Source organism: Mesoplodon bidens (assembly GCF_964165515.1).
Source record: "Mesoplodon bidens genome assembly, chromosome: X".
Taxonomy (NCBI): Eukaryota; Metazoa; Chordata; class Mammalia; order Artiodactyla; family Ziphiidae; genus Mesoplodon; species Mesoplodon bidens.
Genome location: NC_138163.1, coordinates 119738916 through 119760143, shown reverse-complemented (window position 1 = coordinate 119760143; position 21228 = coordinate 119738916). Strand labels below are relative to the sequence as shown.

Sequence of the window (21228 nt, the reverse complement as noted above, 5' to 3'; positions counted from 1 at the left end):
TCCTTTTGATGATCAAGAACCAGAGGCTGAGTGGACTCAGGGTATTGTATGTTGAACTGTAAGCCCTGGAGTGGGGAAAGATGTGAAATTAACACAGGGGCAGTTTCCTGCCCTCTGGGAAGAAGAAAGCGTCTCCTGAGGTTGAGGGAAAAGCCCAGAGAGGGATCAGAAGCAAGAGAATATAAGCAGGTCCTCTGTGTTGCCCCAACTCAGGTTCAACCCCCAGGGGGCAGAGGCAAGTAAGAAACCCCCTTAGAAAGCCCAGAGCAGAGGCGCCGGCACCCTGTTTACCTCGAGGAACTTTGGGAGGAAATGGTCCCACAGAGGCCCCGTGCCAACATGGGGAGGCCTCGGTGGAGCATTCCTCAAGGCGAGCGGGTCAGACAGGGCCTAATGTGGCTCCCTCCCACCGCTCTCCAGTATTGTGGGGGACATATCCGACATTCCTGGGGACCCTCTCAAGGAACACCGACGGTAGCTGGGACTTGAGATCAGCACGACTGCTCGGTGGCACACCTGTGATGTGGGGTGGGGGGTAGTGAGGCCGAGGCTGTGGCAGAGACGGGCCAAAGAGGGACGTGGCTGGGGAACAGATGCACGCGGCGGCCATGGGGATCTGGTAGCCAGGGATGACGGCTGGGCAGGTCTTGATACCCCACAACAACAGGTCAGCAGAGCCAGATCCGTACCCCATCCAAGCCAGTACTCAGATCATGCCAGGAGAAAAAGGCCACAAGTTGAGTCCACATGGTCTAACTGCAAACCTTCAAGAGTCTGGATTACTTCAAGCATCAAGAATGGGTTGTGGGTTTTTTTTTTCTGTCACCTGTGGAAATGGGAGCTCCTAAGTTTGGTTACAGAAGTTCCTCTTGCCCCCTACCCAGTAGTCCTTCCCCCGCAAGGGAGCTGTTCCTGGCACTCCCCCGCCTCCGAGTGGCATCTGGCTCCCTGTAACGCACAGAATGAAGCCTAAACCACTCGTCCTGCCAGTTTTTCTCTCTGCTGCCACCTCCACGCCCCCTTTACCACATGAACATTGTTGATTTTCTCGAAACACGCTGCACTTCCTCATATACTCCCACCTTTGGACACACCTCCCCTGCCTGCTATATATAGCAGGCTTCTAAGCTTTTGGTGTAATGATTTATATCTGGCTCTGCTCTCTGTCAAGGGTGAGGGCTGTCTTATTCATCTTCGTATCCCATTTTCCCACCAACAATTTCAGGCCTGTGGATGCACTCAGCGGTTCGTGTGTTAACCAATGAGAGTCAAAACCATCCGAAGGAGCTTCCCTGGTGGCGCAGTGGTTGAGAGTCCGCCTGCCGATGCAGGGGACACGGGTTCCTGCCCCGGTCCGGGAAGATCCCACATGCCGTGGAGCGGCTAGGCCCGTGAGCCATGGCCGCTGAGCCTGCGCATCCGGAGCCTGTGCTCCTCAACGGGAGAGGCCCACGTACCGCAAAAAACAAACAAACAAACAAAAAAACCATCCGAAGATGGAATGGGCTGCCTTGGGAGAGAGGAAGCTCCCCCCCATGGGAGCCTTGCAAGCATCAGGTCTACCTGGATCTGGCAGTGATGCCAAAGAGGCGGTAGAAGACTGGGTGAGTGACCCTTAGGAGCCCGTTCTACCTTCAGAGTCTGAAGGTCCCTGAACACCAGGAAAAGGCTGTAGCGGCAGCAGGCTGAGGGTGAAGGATGGTGGGACCAACATGGGTGGAGTTCCAGTGGCCTCCAGGAAGAGGAAAGATGGCTCTGATGCAAGTGCCAGCAGTGGGGGCAGCTCAAATATAAAGTGGCGTGTATTCGACTTCTTGAAATCCCTAAGTAAAGCATATGGTAACTCACTAAACTACAGTATCTGTACCATGCCAGATAATGGCTTAACGTATGTAGGAAAGTATGCATGGATGCACCTACAGTACCTATAGATGAGATGTATGGTAGAAAATAAAACAGCAGAAAATAAATTAAGCCATTAAAAATCTACTTCTGCACCTACCTTTAGCTAAAATACCAATTCCAGCCCATCCCTTCCTCAAACTCTTCCTCGCTCCAAGATTCTCAGGCAGCAACAGGCTTATGGGAAGTTTATGGAAGGTGGTCTGATGAAGGAAGATGGACGGAGAAGCTAAGGAATTCAGGTTACCATACTGCCTCCTCAACCTTGGACAGCTCCACTTACAGAGTCAGAAAAACCATATCTGATCCTGTAAGAGGGTAGAAGTTATTACCTTTGCCCCAGCTGTCTTTTTAAGTAATCCAAATGGATATAATCTGGGGAGGCTGGGTACTTTAAAATCCCAGCAATGACTATTTTGATTCCTGGTGATTATTTGAAACCCTGTGACATTGACGGAAAACCTCAGCTCAGGAAAATGATGAGTATTGGGTATAGCCGAGACTATTTTTCCATTATACATTTGCCCCAAAGAGCACCTATAATGTGTGAGTTTTTGCCTGTTATAAAGTAGAGCAAGAAAGATGCAAATTCATAGATATAATTTCTAAGATCTTTCAGATCACAGTCATTTTTGAAATAAGTCACAGAGTGAGCCCTTCCATCTTTCACTGAGATTTTGTTGGACTGTGAGGCTAAGATGGTTTGGAGTAATTCAGCACTTGTCATTAGCATCTCCTTCAATAAAGAGGTGTGTGAGGAACTCAGAGGTCAAGATACCAGTGAAAAGCCAACAAATTGGATGAAAGGTCCATATCATTCAGGCCAAAATATCACCCTTACATCTAAATAATATGAACCATTCCACAAGACAGAAGTGTGTGCCCGAATTATCTGGGTAAATGGCTCCATTCCCCGTGTGTTGGGAAGAGCCCCTGCACACAAAATGCTTCCATCTTAAGCTGCCTCCCCATCATACTCAATAAAAGCACTCGCTTGTTCAGCCAGCACTTAAGGAGCACCACAAATGTACCAGGGACTGTGCTGGGGATGCAAAGATGGATGAGTTATGGCCGTGGCCTCTGGCACTTCACTCTAGCTAGGGACACACACCCACACCCACCCACACAATCAGGAGAAGGGAGCTGAAAAGGAGGTCCATGTGCAACGAGTGTCTGCCTCTGAAGAGGGCGGGGGGTGTGCTGAACCATGCCCCAGGGAGAGGGTGCATGTCCGGGTTCGCTCCTCAGCTGGGCCCTGACCAAGATGCTCAGAGGAAGGGCATTCCAAGCCCAGAGAACAGCTGGAGCAAAGGTATAAAGTGGGGGTGTGTCTGGAAACCAGGACAGATTCCATGTACCTGGAGTGTAGAGCGTGTGGAAGGCAGAGCACAGAGCTGAGGCTGGTGAGACAGGGAGAGAAACCCAGTAACAAAACCCAGGAGTGGTTAACCCAGTGGTTAAGACTCTGCACTGCCAATGCAGTGGGCACGGGTTCGATCCCTGGTCGGGGAACTAAGATCTCACATGCCCCATGGTGTGGCCAAAAGATATTAAGAAAAAGAAACACACAAAAAAACAAAACCCCAGGAGTGGTCAGAGAGACCAATGGGAAATTAGTAGAAGTCCCAGAAGTGTCCCAGAAATGGAAGCAAAGACAAGAGCGTCTAAGCAAAGAACACGGTCAGCAGTGTCGTTATGCCCAGAGTGGGGACTGAGCTAAGGCCGCTGGATTGGGTGATCCAAAGGGCATCTGAGAACTGAGCAAAGATGGGACAGAAGTCAGAGTGCAGGTGACTGAGGAATGACAGGTGCCACTAAGAGGAGGACCAAGCAAGGATGTCAGTGAAGGTAGAGGCAGGAGGTAGGGCAGAAGGAAAGGTATGGGTTTATTTGTTTTTGCAAACTTCCACGTAAGCTGATAAGAAACTACCGGAGAGTGAGAACCTTGGATCACAATGGGAGGAAGAATAAAAGAAAACATGCTCCAGGGAAGGGAGAAGGTAAGTTCAGATAAGAGGTTAGCCTGGGACAGAAAACATACCCCTCTTCCTCTGGATGCAGTAGAGGAAGCAAGGATGCAAGGGCGCAAGGAGTTATGGGTAAATCAGGGCAGGTAGGGGAAAAAGAGGAGGTACATGTTACCAAGGAGCACCGAGCATCCCGCTGAGGCTAGAAACCACAGATCTTCTATGATGCCCCAGTAGCGATTTCCCTGCAGCCAGAGCAGCGTAGGAGTACGAAGAGTACTTGATGAAGGAATTGATTCCGGGGAGCCCGCAATGGAAGGAAACCTCCCTCTTTCCGGTCCCCCAGTAAGTCCCGGGGGCCAACCAGACTCTCTGACCTGAAGAGAAATGCCTAGTGACAGATGGGACAACTTCCAAAGCTCAGGCACCATGGCTGCCTTCCATGACATCAGTTAACTGTTTCAGGAGGAAACAGGTGGCCGAGGAATGACAGTTACCACTAATTTTTACTTGACTACCACAAATACTTATCCATTCTTTCTTTTTTTTTTTGGCCTCTGCATGTGGAACCTGAGGATATTATTTTCATGTGACAGGATGACATATGGCAGGACTGGACTTGGGAGACAAGGAGTCCAGATCATTAATTATAGCCAGTTATCTGTGTTCTTCTGGAAGGAACTTTCTTGGGAACATAGTAATTTCATTGTTAATGAGGAAAATGATTGCCCTTTAAACAACAGGGTCTGGGGAGGGGGATAAACTAGGAGTTTGGGATTAGCAGATACACACTACTATATATAAAATAGATAAACAACAAGGTCCTACTGTATAGCACAGGGAACAATATTCAATATCTTATAATAATCTATAATGGAAAAGAATATTAAAAGGAATATATATATGTGTGTATATGTGTGTGTGTATATATATATATATATATATAACTGAATCACTTTGCTGTACACCAGAAACTAACACAACACTGTAAATCAATAATACTCCAATAAAAAAAATAAACAGGGTCCTGTGATTTTAGGTCCTGTGATGAACTCTAAAATCGAGCCTTAAACCGGAAGTCGAGTACTTTGGTGCTCCGGTTAATTTCTATATAAATACCTAACTGGTGTCGGTGTCACAGCTGAGCCTTAGCACATGTCAACAGAGGCTTGCAGAGGCTACTTGGGAGACATGAAACTCCAGTGCCTTGTACGTGTATGCTGCAGGCCCAGGACAGACGTCTCTTATTAACCCTGATTACTATGCCACAGGGGACAGGTGAGCACAGGACGACCCTCACCTGCTTCCTTTATATGCTTGTAAACATCATCAGAGCCAGCAGAGGAGTACGGAATGTCATCATGGGCCACAAAGTCAATCTGTTGGAGAGAGAGGAGAGTGACATCACCACTGGGATGGAGCTGCATGTCTGCAGTTTGAAAATACATATTTTTGTAGAACAAAGCAGTTGTAATTAAGCAGTTTATAAGGTAGACTTGAATCCTTGACTGAAAGGTATTTCCAGCTGTCTGTGTTTCCACGAGCTGATGGGAACTAGATTGGTTTCTCTCTTTTGCTGGTCCCTCTTTCTTCTCTTACCTCTGACAGTAGGTGTTTTTGGCCTTCTGTTCTTCTGCCTCTAAAATCTCTCCTTCAGACAATTCACTCGTTCTTCAGATTTTAATCACCTCTGCTATGAGGAGCCCAAATCCTCATTTCCTGTCCCACTGACGGCAATAGGCCCATCCTCACATTTAAGTCATCTTTTATTTTATTTATGTTTTTGTCCGTGCCACGCGGCATGCAGGATCCTAGTTCCCCAACCAGGGATCAAACCCGTGCCCCCTGCAGTGCAAGCACAGAGTCCTAACCACTGGACTACCAGGGAATTCCCCCACTTAAGTCATATTTTATATTGTAGACATGAATTCACGTCTCTCTTCGCATTTGATTCATACAACCACCTTGCGAGGCAGGTAGGGCAAGTATTACTATTTCAGTTGGGTCATACGGCTGCTGAAATGATAAAACTTGTCAAATTTGCCCAAAGTCACCCTTTTCTCTTTTGCCACCCTTGTTGTCACTTTAAAAACCTGTCTGGAATTTTAATTCATCCTGAAAACTGGTGCCCCTTCCAAGGGCACCTCCATTTTTTAAGTTTACCTGGCTCCAAACACCTTGGAATCAGCCTTTTTTTCCTACTTCCTTCACTCTCCGTAGCACATAGGTCACAAGTTCCGTGTGTGTGTGTGTGTGTGTGTGTGTGTGTGTGTGTGTGTGTGTGTGTGTGTGTGTGTGTGTGTGTGTGTACACATGAGTGCATACACCCATCACTTCCTCTCCATTGCTTATGCCAAATCCAGGGCCCCATCACCTGGATTATTAATACCAACTTGTACCTGACCTTCCTCACTGCAGGCTCTTTCCTCTCCAAGCCATCCCTCTGTCACATGGTGGGGGGACCTCCTTAAACAGAATTTTCTTCTTGTCATCCTTGGGCCTGCTGATCTTCACTAGTTCCTTGTTTCCTCCTCCATCAAGTAAAAACTTCTTGCTTAACTTTCAAAGCCCTTTAACAAGGCTTCACTCCACCTTGAGAGGTAGAGTAGCAGTTTAATTTTGCTGGGTATAGATTGCTGCCCCACCACTTACTAGCTATATAACTCATAATTTAGTGGTAAGGATTAAATCAGGATTTCTCAACCTTGGTACTAGTGACATTTTGAACTAGATAATTCTTTGTTAGAGGGACTTCCCTGGTGGTGCAGTGATTAAGAATCCACCTGCCGGGGCTTCCCTGGTGGCGCAGTGGTTGAGAGTCCGCCTGCCGATGCAGGGGACACGGGTTCGTGCCCCGATCTGGGAAGATCCCACATGCCGCAGAGCGGCTGGGCCAGTGAGCCATGGCCGCTGAGCCTGCGCGTCCAGAGCCTGTGCTCCGCAACGGGAGAGGCCACAACAGTGAGAGGCCTGCGTACCACAAAAAAAAAAAAAAAAAAAGAATCCACCTGCCAATGCAGGGGACATGGGTTCGAGCCCTGGTCCGGGAAGATCCCACATGCCACAGAGCAACTAAGCCCGTGTGCCACGACTACTGAGCCTGCGCTCTAGAGCCCGAGAGCCACAACTACTGAGCTTGCACGCCACAACTACTGAAGCTCACACAACTAGAGCCCATGCTCTGCAACAAGAGAAGCCACTGCAATGAGAAGCCCGCACGCCGCAACAAAGAGTAGCCCCCATCACTGCAACTAGAGAAAGCCCGCGCACAGCAACGAAGGCCCAACGCAGCCAATAAATAAATAAGTACATAAATTTACATATAAAAAAATTCTTTGTTGGAGGGGGAGAGTCTGTCCTGTGCACTGTAGGATGCTTAGTAGCACCCCTGTCCTTTACCCACTAGATGCCAGTAGCACCCCTTTAGTTATGATGGCCAAAAATGTTTCCAGGCCCTGTTAAATGTCCCTTGGGGGCAAACTTGCCCCCACTTGAGAATCACTGGATTAAATAATATAATTATGTAAAAGTGCTAAAAATAATAACTGGTACATAGCAAGTACTCAATAAATGTTATTATCATCAATTCTATTCTTTGTACTCAAACTTAGTTGTTCCTCGTCTCCAGTGTATGACAACAACAACGTCTCAGGGTAGCCATGAGATTGAATGTGATTCATGTAAGAGCAAAGCACTTAGCACAGGGCTGGGTACATGGAAAGTACTCGATAAATGGCAGCCATCATCAGCATCCCCATAATGCTGCACACAAGTTGAAGATACAATAGATGCTTAGTAAAAATGTGTTAGTGATTGCTGGAAGTAAATCATATTGTAGTTTTTCCTTTTTCTTTTTATTCTTGCTGGGAAATTGTCTCCTCTGCTATTACCCATGCACATTTATCAGTGTTCTCTATTCCCTCCTGCATCGTGAATTTAAAAATAGAAAACTCTTAGAACAGCTTAATCTTATTTTTTTGTACTGCTTATAAAAGGAAAGAAGAGCTCCTAATGTGGGGCTGGTAGGGAGATACAAAGCACATAATTTGATGCAGATCAAAAGGATTTCTCATGTTTTCAACTAATAAAAATCTTCTATCAGTAGGAGTCTCAGGGTCACAAAATCAGAGATATACAGTTCTTTCCTTAAAGCCTGACCCCTGTCCCTCTGGATAAGATACGTGGTCATTTGTTCCATGAAAAATGATGCCTGTGGAACTATAAGCATCAATAATAATGATGGTGAGAATGATGATGACATTTTTGGAGCTCTTGCTTTGAGCCAGCCAGTGTTTCAAGGGTTTTACTAGATGATCTCATCAGATCCTCAAAACAGCACCCATTTTCTGGTTTAGGTAAGTGAGGGCAATATCTTGCTCAAGGTCCCACAGTTAAGAAGTTAAGCCACACATGGACCTGAGTGGTCTAGCTCCAGAGACCACACTGAGGAAGTGGGATGCTGTTGGTCCCCAGGCGTGGGCACAGGACAGGTGCTGCATCAAGTGACATCACATGACAGGGCCTGAAGTTACCTCTTTCCAAAATTAGAAGAGTCTTTGGACTTTCTGGGTATAAGCTGTAGAAACAGATGACTCCCTAATTCTGCTACTTAGAGAACGTGGAAGAATAAGTACCTTGTGTTTTTCCAGAAACTCTGGCGTGAGTGTCCACGGAGCATCTCTGATGACTTCATCCACATAGCGACAGTGTCTCAGCGCTTCATATCTCTCTGCTTCGTTCATCACGGTGAAACCTTTGAATTTGTGGGTGAGGTCATCACTGCAAACTGAAACAGGCAAATGCATTAAATGCTGTTAGCTGGCCCAGGCCCTGCTCACAGCCATCCCAATACAGACATGGCTCCTTCAGCAAGACAAAGAACTCAGCCTTGCTAGGTGCCTGACATAATCAAACTCAGGTTTTTTTTGGTTTTTTTTTTATGGGAACAAAGGATCAGGAAAGTGAAGCAAGCTGAAATCTACCGGCAATTGAGAATTTCATTTTAGTGTTAATTACAACTGCATTCTCCACTGTGGCTTTTATTAAAATTATTCTCCACGCTACCTAATGTGACTTTCACATCTTTTTATTTCCTGTCCCACCCTTCAGTGAACATTACTATCCAGGAATAAAATGACCAAATGAACAGACAGAGAAGGCAGAGCAAGGAGAAGGACCAAGAGGCCTGAGTTATCGAACGTTTGAACAATCAGTTCCAATTCCTTTAACACATCATTGTACTTAGTAACCCAAGTGTGATTCACGTGCATGCATGTGCGCGCACACACACACACACGCGCACTTCTGTTCCCTGGATTGAGGTCCAGTCACTACACAATGGGCCACACAATCAAGAGGAGAAGGTCATGAAATAAAGATCTGATCTAGCAGAGTTCATCCTTCCCACATGCCATCTTTTCTAGGTCTCGAGTTCCTGAATCCTCAAATGGAGATGGAACTATCCTCCACTATCAGCCTTAGAAAGGATTTTTTGAGGATTTATATAGAAGTGCTTTGAAATAAAGTGAGCAATAAATATTATTCATTATCATATCCAGAATATATTTTTGTTAGCAAAAGCAGCTTTTCTACATGTCAGGAAGAGACGTCATTGTGGCTACAGTCCCTGTTTACCAATATCCCCGTCAGGGTCTTACTGCAGTCAGTCAGACTACCCTGACCACTCCTGAAGATGAGGTTTTTTTCCCTTTAAGGTATTATGTACATACAATAACCTTACAAATGTTAAGTGTACAAGATATGTTTTTTTTTTTTTTTTTTTTTTTTTTTTTTGCGGTACGCGGGCCTCTCACTGTTGTGGCCTCTCCCGTTGCAGAGCACAGGCTCCGGACGCCCAGGCCCCATGGCCATGGCTCACGGGCCTAGCCGCTCTGTGGCATGTGGGATCTTCCCAGACCGGGGCACGAACCCGCGTCCCCTGCATCGGCAGGCGGACTCTCAACCACTGCGCCACCAGGGAAGCCCCAAGATATGTTTTAAAAACAAAAATACAGGGCTTCCCTGGTGGCACAGTGGTTAAGAATCTGCCTGCCAATGCAGGGGACACAGGTTTGAGCCCTGGTCCGGGAAGATCCCACATGCCATGGAGCAACTAAGCCTGTGTGCCACGACTACTGAGCCTACACTCTAGAGCCCGCGAGCCACAACTACTGAGCCCACGTGCTGCATCTACTGAAGCCCACGCACCTAGAGCCTATGCTCCACAACAAGAGAAGCCACCTCAACGAGAAGCCCGTGCACCACAATGAAGAGTAGCACCCGCTCGCCACAACTAGAGAAAGCCCGCGCACAGCAACAAAGACCCAACACAGCCAAAAATAATAAATAAAATAAATTTATAAAAAAATAAAAACAGGGCTTCCCTGGTGGCGCAGTGGTTGAGAGTCCGCCTGCCGATGCAGGGGACGCGGGTTCGTGCCCCGGTCCGGGAGGATCCCACATGCCGCGGAGCGACTGGGCCCGTGAGCCATGGCCGCTGGGCCTGCGTGTCTGGAGCCTGTGCTCCGCAATGGGAGGGGCCACGACAGTGGGAGGCCCGCGTACCGCAAAAAAAATAAATAAATAAATAAATAAATAAATAAAAACAAAAACACAGTCATTTTGATGGAACCAAATCATGACCCACATCCAGAAACAAACCTGGCCACAGAGTAAGTACAACCAACGGTTACACCCAGCAGCCTCGGAAACCCTCCTACTGCAGCCCTCGCACCCTCTGCATCCAAACCATCAGCAAAACTGCTGGCTCCTTCACAGCGCACCAGAAGCCACGTTCTTCTCACCACCTTCACTGCTCCCTTCCCAGCCCATTCACCATCACTACCCTGGATTACTACAGTGGCCCCCTAACTGGTCACTGGATTCCAGCCTCCCTCCAACCCCCAGCAGCCTGTTCTCATTGGCCAGAATGATCCCATTAAAACCTGTCAGATTACATCATCCCCAGGATCCGAACCCTTCCCATCTCCCTCAGAGTAAAAGCCGAACTCCTCCAGAAGCCTACAGGCCCCTACAAGATCCACATCTCCCTCAGTCCATTCCTTGCCTCTCTGACTGCATCTCCTATTGTGTCCCAGCCCCTGGCCTCCTTGCTGTTTCCTGAAACCACCAGGAATACTCCTACTGAGATCAGGGCTTTGCACTTCCTGTTCCGCAAACCTGGACCAGTTGTGCTCCAAATATCCATAGCGCTCACCCCCTCTCCTCCCTCAAGGTTTCCCCAACCACCTTATTCTAAATTGGGATCCGCCCCCACCACTGGCAGGCCCCACCCCTCCTAACTTCTTGCTATGGTACTCATCATCATATAATTGTCTTATTTGTTTATTGTTGGTGTTTCTCTATTAAAATATAGCTCCCTGAGGACAGGGACTTTCGTCTGTTTTATTTTCTGATGGCCCATAATAGGCTCTTAACAACTACTTGTTGAATGAATTAACAATGCTTGATACACACAGATGCTCAATAAAGGTTTACTAGGATTTAAGATAATAGGTATATATTTACCTGCAGGTACATTTCAACATACATGCAAATAAAAGACTACTGTGTCTCTCGATACACGTGTATGTCTATATATCTCCTATACATACTTCCTGTAATGATATATAGACATATGTAGAATACAATACAACACAGAAAAGATTGTAGTGTGTTACATTACCAAAACACCATCAACCACATGGCAGGCTCAAAAACCTTGGTAAGTATTAGAATCACCTAAGGAGCTTGTTAAAGATGCCCAGGCTCCACTCAAGGTTTTGATTCAGTGAGTGCTATGGTCTAAATGTGTCCCCCCAAAATTCATATGTTGAAATCTTAACTCCCAAAGATGATGATATTAGGAGGTGGGCCTTTGGGAGATACTTAGGTCATAAGGGTGGAACCCTCATAAATGGGATTAGTGCCTTATAAAAGAGGCCCCAGAGAGCTCCCTAACCCCTCTCACCATGTAAGAAAACAGTGAAAAGGTGCCAGCTATGAATCAGTAAGCTAGCCCTCACCAGAAGACCATGTTAGCACTTTGATCTTAGACTTCTCAGCCTCCAAAATGATGAGAAACAGACTTCTGTTGCTTTGAGCTACCCAGTCTGTAGTATCTTGTTCTAGCAGCCCGAACGGATTAAGACAGTAGGTCTGGAGTGGGGTCCAGGCAGCTCTATTTTTGACAAGCTTCAGGGATGATTCTGAGGCATACAACATGTGAAAGCCCCTAAAGCATATTATGAACATCTTGAGTAAAGAGCCCAGCCTGTGTTTGAATCACCCATCACGCCCAGCTTGGTGGGTGGGTGGTGGTGAGTAGGGCCATAATGACTATGTTATGTATTTATTCACTGAATGCATTGGTTTTAACTCCATAAATAAGAATTATTTATGGGCCAACCTATACAATTTAAAAACTGATCTATGGCTTTTGAAGTGTTCTTAAAAGACTTTACATTTTTAAAAGACTAAAGGATTTTATTAAAATAGTACCTCAAGAATTGTATTAAGCAAAAATGGATTTCAGATCCATCAATTTTCTATTTTAAACAACAGAAAACTAGGCCGAACCATATCCTCCCCCCTCCTTTTGAACCTGCACCCGAGCAATCTGGTGTAACTTCGAGATGACGGAGATAATGGCCTCTTGACAGAGCACAAAGAAAACAACCAACCTGTGCATGCCGACATGCGGTCCTATCTTCATCTCCCAGGAGTGACCTCAAGAAGCAGCTGAACATGCTGACCGGTTCAGCTAAACAGTAATTGTGCCCAAAGCAGCACTGTTGTTCCCCAGTCTTGGCAAATGCACCCTGACAACCGATGGAGAACTCTGAGCAATGGTGTTCCGTGGATGAATTCACTGAGCTGTCTGGGAGCTCCCGCTGTAGCTAACCTATACTGGCAGCTCACTGTGCTCAAAAGGAATTATTACTAATACCCCACGGGAGAGAAAATATAACATAGGGGATGAATTTTGAGCCCAGCAGACTTGGTTCGAATCCCAGCTCTGCTACTTATTACCAGGAAAGTCACTCAAACTCTTTAAGCCTCAGTTGTCTGTCTTTAGCACATGGCAAAGTTTGGAGAATTAAATTTGATCATCTGTGTGAGCAGAGAGTCATGCTCAGAAACGTTTGCCACTTATTAATAGTACTCGAGACCTAAGACCATTTGTGGAGATATTTATTCATTTGTGTTTTGGGCTCTGTCTTTTCCCTGTCCCCACTTCATGCGCATGCCCGGCTTCTCGGTACAAACTCGCCCACAGAAGCTGTGAAGTTCAAGCTGCTGGTAGACAGCCTGTCTTTCTGGCTGCTGTTTTCCCAACTTGGGGGAATTCCATAAGGAAGAAGACACACAGAAGATTCCTTCACAGGAGGAAGAGGTCAAAGGTTGGGGGGGCCTCAGGAGGGGTGAGGACACTGGGGTTCACCTGGGCACAGACCGCCGGGGCCTCACCTTCCACAGAAACAGTGGATTTGCTCCTTCCTAGCAATTCTGTGGGCTCAGTTGACAAGGGCAGTGCAAAAACGGTGCTGGGCTGGAGACTGCAAGCCCCTCTCCTGTTTCTGTAAACATTTTAGAATCTTGTTTGACTCTGGGGAGGCGAAGAGACCCCAACAAGGACCGAGACTGACTCTCCCACCAGTCAGGCAAAATGGAGTCTTAGAGGAATATTTAATTTCAATTAAGACACAATAGAGCATAAGCCCACATTTACAGAGTACTATTTATGTCTACGATAGTGGGAGTAGTATTTCTATGGTTGTTATCTTTTTATTTCCCTCCTGTGAGGCAGAAGTGAGTATGTGGTGACTCATACCCTTAAAAAATTTTTCCAGGGAAAAAATCTCTAATCTATTCAATAAATTTTAATTTCTTGTCTTATTTTTAAATGACATGAGCTTTTAAATTAAAATGCAGAAAAAAAGGGCATTACAACTGGATAGTTTCAATTCACTGAAATAATGCCCACAGGAGAAGTTTGCATAAAAAATTTTCAAATTATTACTGACTACATGCTTAAAAATAAAAAATGCAGGTATTATAATCATAGTGCAAAAATCATGGCAGTTTGTGGTAGCCGTTACTGCCTAAGGTTGGGAAGTAGACTGTAGTACCTCCAGTTATCACAGTTTCTGGTCTTTGAATCCATTATTTCTGCCCAATACTAAGTATTTCAACTGTACCTGTCTGTGCATTTGCCCCGGCCAGAGTGGTTTCATGAGCAAAGCCCTTGCTCCACCCAAGGAAATTCCTACAACAAACCTACCTGCAGATGCAAGGGGGCCCACAATTAATATAGCAGGTTCTTTCAACACTGTAACCATTTCATTTGCTAACTATATACATAATATTAAGAGCTAGCCTTTCAACCAACAACACAGAATACCGATTTTAAAGGACTCTCTAAATTTCCTCCCTATAGAATTTTCTGCCATTAAGCTGTTTTGTCAAACTCAAGGAAGACTCTTCAAGCTAGGGTACACATACCCTTGGGGATACGTAAGGGCTTTTCAAGAGGTATCTAAGCACTGGTAGTTTTAAAGGAATTGATTTCCAGATCCTCAGCTTCCAAGGGTACCCTTTCCTAAAATTAGTGGGTCGGAGAAAGCCTCTGTGTCCAAAACCAACCTTACTCTACTTCACAAAAGAAAGGCATCATCCAAACCTTACTATCTGCATTGCTAGGGGCAGGGAATTAAATCCTGAGGTCAAACCAAATGGAAACCTCGTTTAATGACTATTCAAAGCACTATGAACCTATAAAAGCTTCCTGTCTTTCTCTTCCTTGCATACGTTTCTGTTATAGGTGAAGTTGAAAGCCAGAAACTAAATATGGTAGAGTGAGGAATAATGCAAATTTTTACCAAACAACTTTGCCTCTACCTTCTCCCAACTATTATCAAAGGATACAAGGACCTTGAGGGATAAGGCCCATGAATTCAAAGCAAAAGGAGCATTGGAAAGAAATACTGAATGATAAAAACTGCTTTTTCATGTAAGGGTAAGCATTTTTCCAGCTCTTCTCAATGCTTATATTGAATCCTAAAAATGCCTTTTCCCTTGTAGTTAAGGCATAAGCATTTTTTCCGCTACTCACTTCAAAATCACTTCAGTAACTCAAAGCTGTATAGGCTGGTACTGCTGCTTCTTAGAAATACAACTGGAATATTTTTCTGGAATTATCAAATGTTTCAAAGTACATTGGAATAAACACATGGATAAAATATTTACAAGCTTTTTTCTCAGACTTCATATATATTATTTAAAAAGGAAGTTAAATATCTATTGTATCAACTCACATCATATTTATTCCATTTATAGATACTCCTTTTCTTATAAATATCATATAATTTTTTGTATAAATTGTATTGTATTACTATAAATTAAGGATATTGATTTATTTTTGTAACTTTTTATCTTCTTTGTAACTTGTTATATTAGATCTACATTATTTTAATCTTGACTGATTCTTTTTTTTTGACTGATTCTTTTTTATACAATGGATTCTATAATTCATTTCTCAATGGTTTTTATAAAGTTTCTTGAAATAATACATTTGAACTGAAAACACTTTGTCTTAGTTTCTAGGGTTTTAGTAGGTTTGACAATGAGGACTGGTTTTGCCAATTAAGTTAGATGGTATTTTCTGCAAATTTGCTAAATTTGCTAAAACTGCAGCCCCAAGGTGTGTGTATGTGTATGTGTGTGTGTGTGTTTTAAGTTTTTAAGCAAATGATAAATGCATTTTATCAAAAATTATTGGATTGGCAATGGTGTAATGAAATTACCATTTCTATTAATGAAATAGAAATTAATATTTCTATTTCCTCAACCCTTTCTGAGTATATCTGGTTGAATAGGTTGCTTTTAAGTAACAGTGTAAGGGTTATAATTAAGAGTCATTTGAGGGCTTCCCTGGTGGCGCAGTGGTTGAGAGCCCGCCTGCCGATGCAGGGGACGCAGGCTCGTGTCCCGGTCCGGGAAGATCCCACGAGCCGCGGAGCGGCTGGGCCCGTGAGCCATGGCCGCTGAGCCTGCACATCCGGAGCCTGTGCTCCACAACGGGAGAGGCCACAACAGTGAGAGGCCCGCGTACCACAGAGTCATTTGATAAGTCTTGATAAAGCCTTTGTGTTATACTGCCTAGAAAGGGAAAAAGCAAATTATTCTAATAGCTTGGAAGCAAATCTTTTTCCAGGTCACATCATTCCTAATCCACTGCCTAACAACAAATTTGAAAGAGGATCTTAACAAATTATCACTTGATAGACCATTAAAATTATTTTGATGACAATAATAAATTATTTTTGTGATATATGGCAAATAACTTATGAGTTCAAAGATTGAGTGGTATCACTATAACAAACTTCTTCCATTTCCATCTAAATATTTCTGTGAACAAAATATTTTAGCACTTACATCTGTAACAAAGAAAAAGAGGAATAAAATCAATCTTAAACCCTGTCTCATTCTAGCAGTAATATATTCATCCACAAAAATATCCATCTACAATTTCTTCTCAATCATTCAAAAGAAGCCAGAGGTTTAAAAAAAACAAAACAAAAAACAGTAATTCCCTGGCTGTCCACTGGTTAGGTGTCTGCGCTACCACTGCCGGGGGCATGGGTTTGATCCCTGGCCGGGGAACTAGGATCCCATGTGCCACGTGGCCAAAAAAAAACCCCCAAAACAAAAATACACCTTACCTATAGAGGAGCAAGGATAAAAATTACATTGGACACCCCCACAGAAACAAGGCAAACAAGCAGTGAGTGAAGTGGGGAAAAGCAACAAAAAACATACAAGGGAACTCCCATAAGGTTATCAGCTGATTTCTCAGCAGAAACTCTGCAGGCCAGAAGGGAGCAGCACAATATATTTAAAGTGATGAAAGGGAAGAACTTACAACCGAGAATACTCTACCCAGCAAGGCTCTCATTCAGATTCGATGGAGAAATCAAAAGCTTTACAGACAAGCAAAACCTAACAGAATTCAACATCACCAGACCAGCTTTGCAACAAACGCTAAAGGAATTTCTCTAAGAAGAAAAGGCCACAACTAAAAACAAGAAAATTACAAATGGAAAAGCTCACTGGTAAAGGCAAACATACAGTAAAGGTAGGAAATCATTTATGAACAAATATAATATAAAAACCAGCAACTGTGAGAAGAGGAGAGCACAAATGCAGGATATTGGAAATGCATTTGACATTAAAAGACCAGCAAATTAAAACGATCTTGTTGGGCTTCCCTGGTGGCGCAGTGGTTAAGAATCCGTCTGCCAATGCAGGGGACATGGGTTCAAGCCCTGGTCCGGGAAGATCCCACATGCCATGGAGCAACTAAGCCCGTGCACCACAACTACTGAGCCTGCACTCTAGAGCCCGCGTGCCACAGCTACTGAAGCCTGAATGCCTAGAACCAATGCTCTGCAACAAGAGAAGCCACCGCAATGAGAAGTCCGCACACCGCAACAAAGAGTAGCCCCTGCTCGCCACAACTAGAGAAAGCCCGCACGCAGCAACAAAGACCCAATGCAGCCAAAAGTAAATAAATAAATAAATAAAAATTTAAAAAACAACAACAATCTTGCTTATGTATAGACTGCTACTATATCCAAACCTCATGGTAACTGCAAACTGAAAATCTACAATTTACATACAAAGAAGAAAAAGGAATCTAAACACAACACTAGAGTTAGTCATCAAATCACAAGAGGAGGGAACAAAACAGGAAGGGAAGAAAAAAGACCTACAAAAACAAATCCAAAACAGTTAACAAAATGGTAATAAGAACATATATAACAATAATTATCTTAAACATAAACAGCTTAAATGCTCTAACCAAAAGACACAGATGGCTAAATGGATACCAAAAACAAGACCTGTATACATACTGTATACAAGAGACCCACTTCAGATCTAGGGACACATACAGACTGAAACTGAGAGAATGGAAAAAGGTATTCCACACAAATGGAAATCAGAAGGAAGCTGGAGTAGCAATACTCATCTCAGACAAAATAGACCTTAGGGGCTTCCCTGGTGGTGCAGTGGTTGAGAGTCTGACTGCCGATGCAGGGGACGTGGGTTCGTGCCCTGGTCCGGGAAGACCCCACATGCCCAGAGCAGCTAGGCCGGTGAGCCACAACTGCTGAGCCTGCGCGTCTGGAGCCTGTGCTCCACAACAAGAGAGGCCGCGATAGTGAGAGGCCCGCGCACCGCGATGAAGAGTGGCCCCCGCTTGCCACAACTAGAGAAAGCCCTCACACAGAAACAAAGACCCAACACAGCAAAAATAAATAAGTAAAAAAAAAAAAAATAGACTTTAAAGACTGTTACAAGAGACAAAGAAAGACACTACATAATCATCAAGGGATTAATCCAAGAAGAAGATTTAACAATCGTAAATATATATGCACCCAACATAGGAGCACCTCAATATATAAGGCAAATACTAACAGCCATAAAAGAAGAAATCGACAGTAACACAATAATAGTGGGGGACTTTAGCACCCCACTTTTATCAATGGACAGATCATCCAGGGAGAAAATCAATAAGGAAACACAGGCCTTAAATGACAAATCAGACCAGATAGACTTAATTGCTATTTATAGAGCATTCTATCCAAAAGCAACAGAATACACGTTCTTCTCAAGTGCACATGGAACATTCTCCAGGATTAATCACATGTTGGGCCACAAGGCGAACTTGGCAAAATTAAGAATATTGAAATCATATCAAGCATCTTTTCTGACTACAATGCAATGAGATTAGAAATCAACTACAAGAAAAAAAACTGTAAAAAATACAAACACATAGAGGCTAAACAATACGCTACTAAATAACCAAGAGATCACTGAAGAAATCAAAGAGGAAATAAAAAAATACCTAGAAACAAATAACAATGAAACACGACAATCCAAAACCTATGGGATGCAGCAAAAGCAGTCCTAAGAGGGAAGTTTATAGCAATACAATCTTATCACAAGAAACAAGAAAAATCACAAATAAACAACCTAACCTTACACCTAAAGCACCTAGAGAAAGAACAAACAAAACACAAAGTTACCAGAAACAATGAAACCATAAATATCAGAGCAGAAATAAATGAAATAGAAATGAAGAAAACAATAAAAAAGGTTGATGAAATTAAAAGATGGCTCTTTGAAAAGATAAACAAAATTTATAAACCTTTAGCCAGACTCATCAAGAAAAAAGGAGAGGGCTCAAATCAATAAAATTAGAAGTGAAAAAGGAGAAGTTACAACGGACACCACAGAAATACAAAGGATCACAAGAGACTACTACAAGCTACTATACATTAATAAAATGGACAAACTGGAAGAAATGGACAAATTCTTAGAAAGGTACAATCTCCCAAGACGGAACCAGGAAGAAACAGAAAATATAAACAGACCAATCACAAGTACTAAATTTAAAGTATGATTAAAAAACTCCCAATAAACAAAAGTCCAGGACCAGATGGCTTCACAGGTGAATTCTATCAAACATTTAGAGACAAGTTAACACCTATCCTTCTAAAACTATTCCAAAAAATAGCAGAGGAAGGAATACTCCCAAACTCATTCTATGAGGCCACCATCATCCTGATACCAAAACCAGACAAAGATACCACAAAAAAAATTATAGGCCAATATCACTGATGAACACAGATGCAAAAATCGTCAACAAAATACTAGCAATCCAAATCCAGCAATACATTAAAATGATCATACACCATGATCAAGTGGGATTTATCCCAGGGATGCCAGGATTCTTCAATATGCTCAAATCAATCAATGTGACACACCACATCAACAAATTGAAGAATAAAAACCATATAATCATCTCAATAGATGCAGAAAGAGCTTCTGACAAAATTCAACACCCATTTATGATAAAAACTCTCCAGAAAGTGGGCATACAGGGAACATACCTCAACATAATAAAGGCCATATATGACAAACCTACAACTAACATCATACTCAACAGTGAAAAACTGAAAGCATTTCCTTTAAGATCAGAAACAAGACAAGGATGTACACTCTCACCAGTTTTATTCAACATAGTTTTGAAAGTCCTAGCCACGGCAATCAGAGAAGAAAAAGAAATACAAGGAATGCAAATTGGAAAAGAAAAAGTAAAAATGTCACTGTTTGCAGATGACATGATACTATACGTAGAAGATCCTAAAGATGCTACCAGAAAACTACTAGCGCTCATCAATGAATTCAATAAAGTTGCAGGATAAAAAATTAATACACAGAAATCTGTTGCATTTCTACACACTGACAACAAAAGATCAGATGTTCTTGGATTAGAAGAATCAATATTGTCAAAGTGACTATACTACCCAAGGCAATCTACAGATTTAATGCAATCCCTATCAAATTACCAATGGCAGGACTTCCCTGGTGGTCCAGTGGTTAAGGCTGCATGCTCTCAATGCAGGGAGCCTGGATTTGATCCCTGGTCAGGGAATTAGATCCCGCATGATGCAACTAAGATCCCATATGCTGCAACTAAAAGATCCTGCATGCCGCAACTTAAAAAGATCCAACATGCCACAAAGAAGATGCCACATGCTGAAACTAAGACCCAGCACAGCCAAATTAATACATTTTTTTAAAAAAAAATAGTCATCCAGTAGCCTTTAAAAAAATTACCAATGGCATTTTTCACAGCACTAGAACAAAAAAATCTTAAAATTTGTACAGAGACACAAAAGACCCTGAATAGCCAAAGCATCTTGAGAAAGAAAAATGGAGCTGGAGGAATCAGGCTCCCTGACTTCAGACTATACTACAAAGCTACAGTCACCAAAACAGTATGGTACTAGCACAAAAACAGAAATATAGATCGATGGAACAGGATAGAAAGCCCAGAAATAAAGCCACGCACCTATGGTCAATTAGTCTACAACAAAGAAGGCAAGACTATACAATGAAGGAAAGACAGTCTCTTCAATAAATGGCCCGGGGAAAACTGGACAGCTACATGTAAAAGAATGAAATTAGGACACTCCCTACACCATACACAGAAATAAACTCATGGATTAAAGACCTAAATGTATGGCTGGATACTATAAAACTCTGAGAGGAAAACATAGGCAGATCACTCTTTGACATAAATCGCAGCAATATCTTTTTCAAACCATCTCCTAGAGTAATGGAAATAAAAACAAAAATAAACAAATGGGGCCTTGGACTTCCCTGGTGACGCAGTGGTTAAGAATCCGCCTGCCAATGCAAGGGACACATGTTCCATCCCTGGTCCAGGAAGATCCCACATGCTGCAGAGCAACTAAGCCCATGTGCCACAACTACTGAGCCTGCACTC

At 43.5% G+C, this 21228-nt stretch overlaps 1 protein-coding gene across 4 annotated transcripts in view; it reads right to left on the bottom strand.

The window, feature by feature from the left end:
• The window catches only part of PCYT1B (phosphate cytidylyltransferase 1B, choline), a 123345-nt gene that overhangs the window by 41170 nt on the left and 60947 nt on the right, over positions 1-21228 (bottom strand). For all 4 annotated transcript variants that reach the window (XM_081222375.1, XM_081222377.1, XM_081222378.1 and 1 more), the window contains exons 4-5: positions 8504-8655; positions 5170-5248 (exon numbers count right to left, since the gene is read on the bottom strand). In XM_081222375.1, the coding sequence (XP_081078501.1) occupies positions 5170-5248; positions 8504-8655 (231 nt within the window). The remainder of the gene's footprint in view (positions 1-5169; positions 5249-8503; positions 8656-21228) is intronic.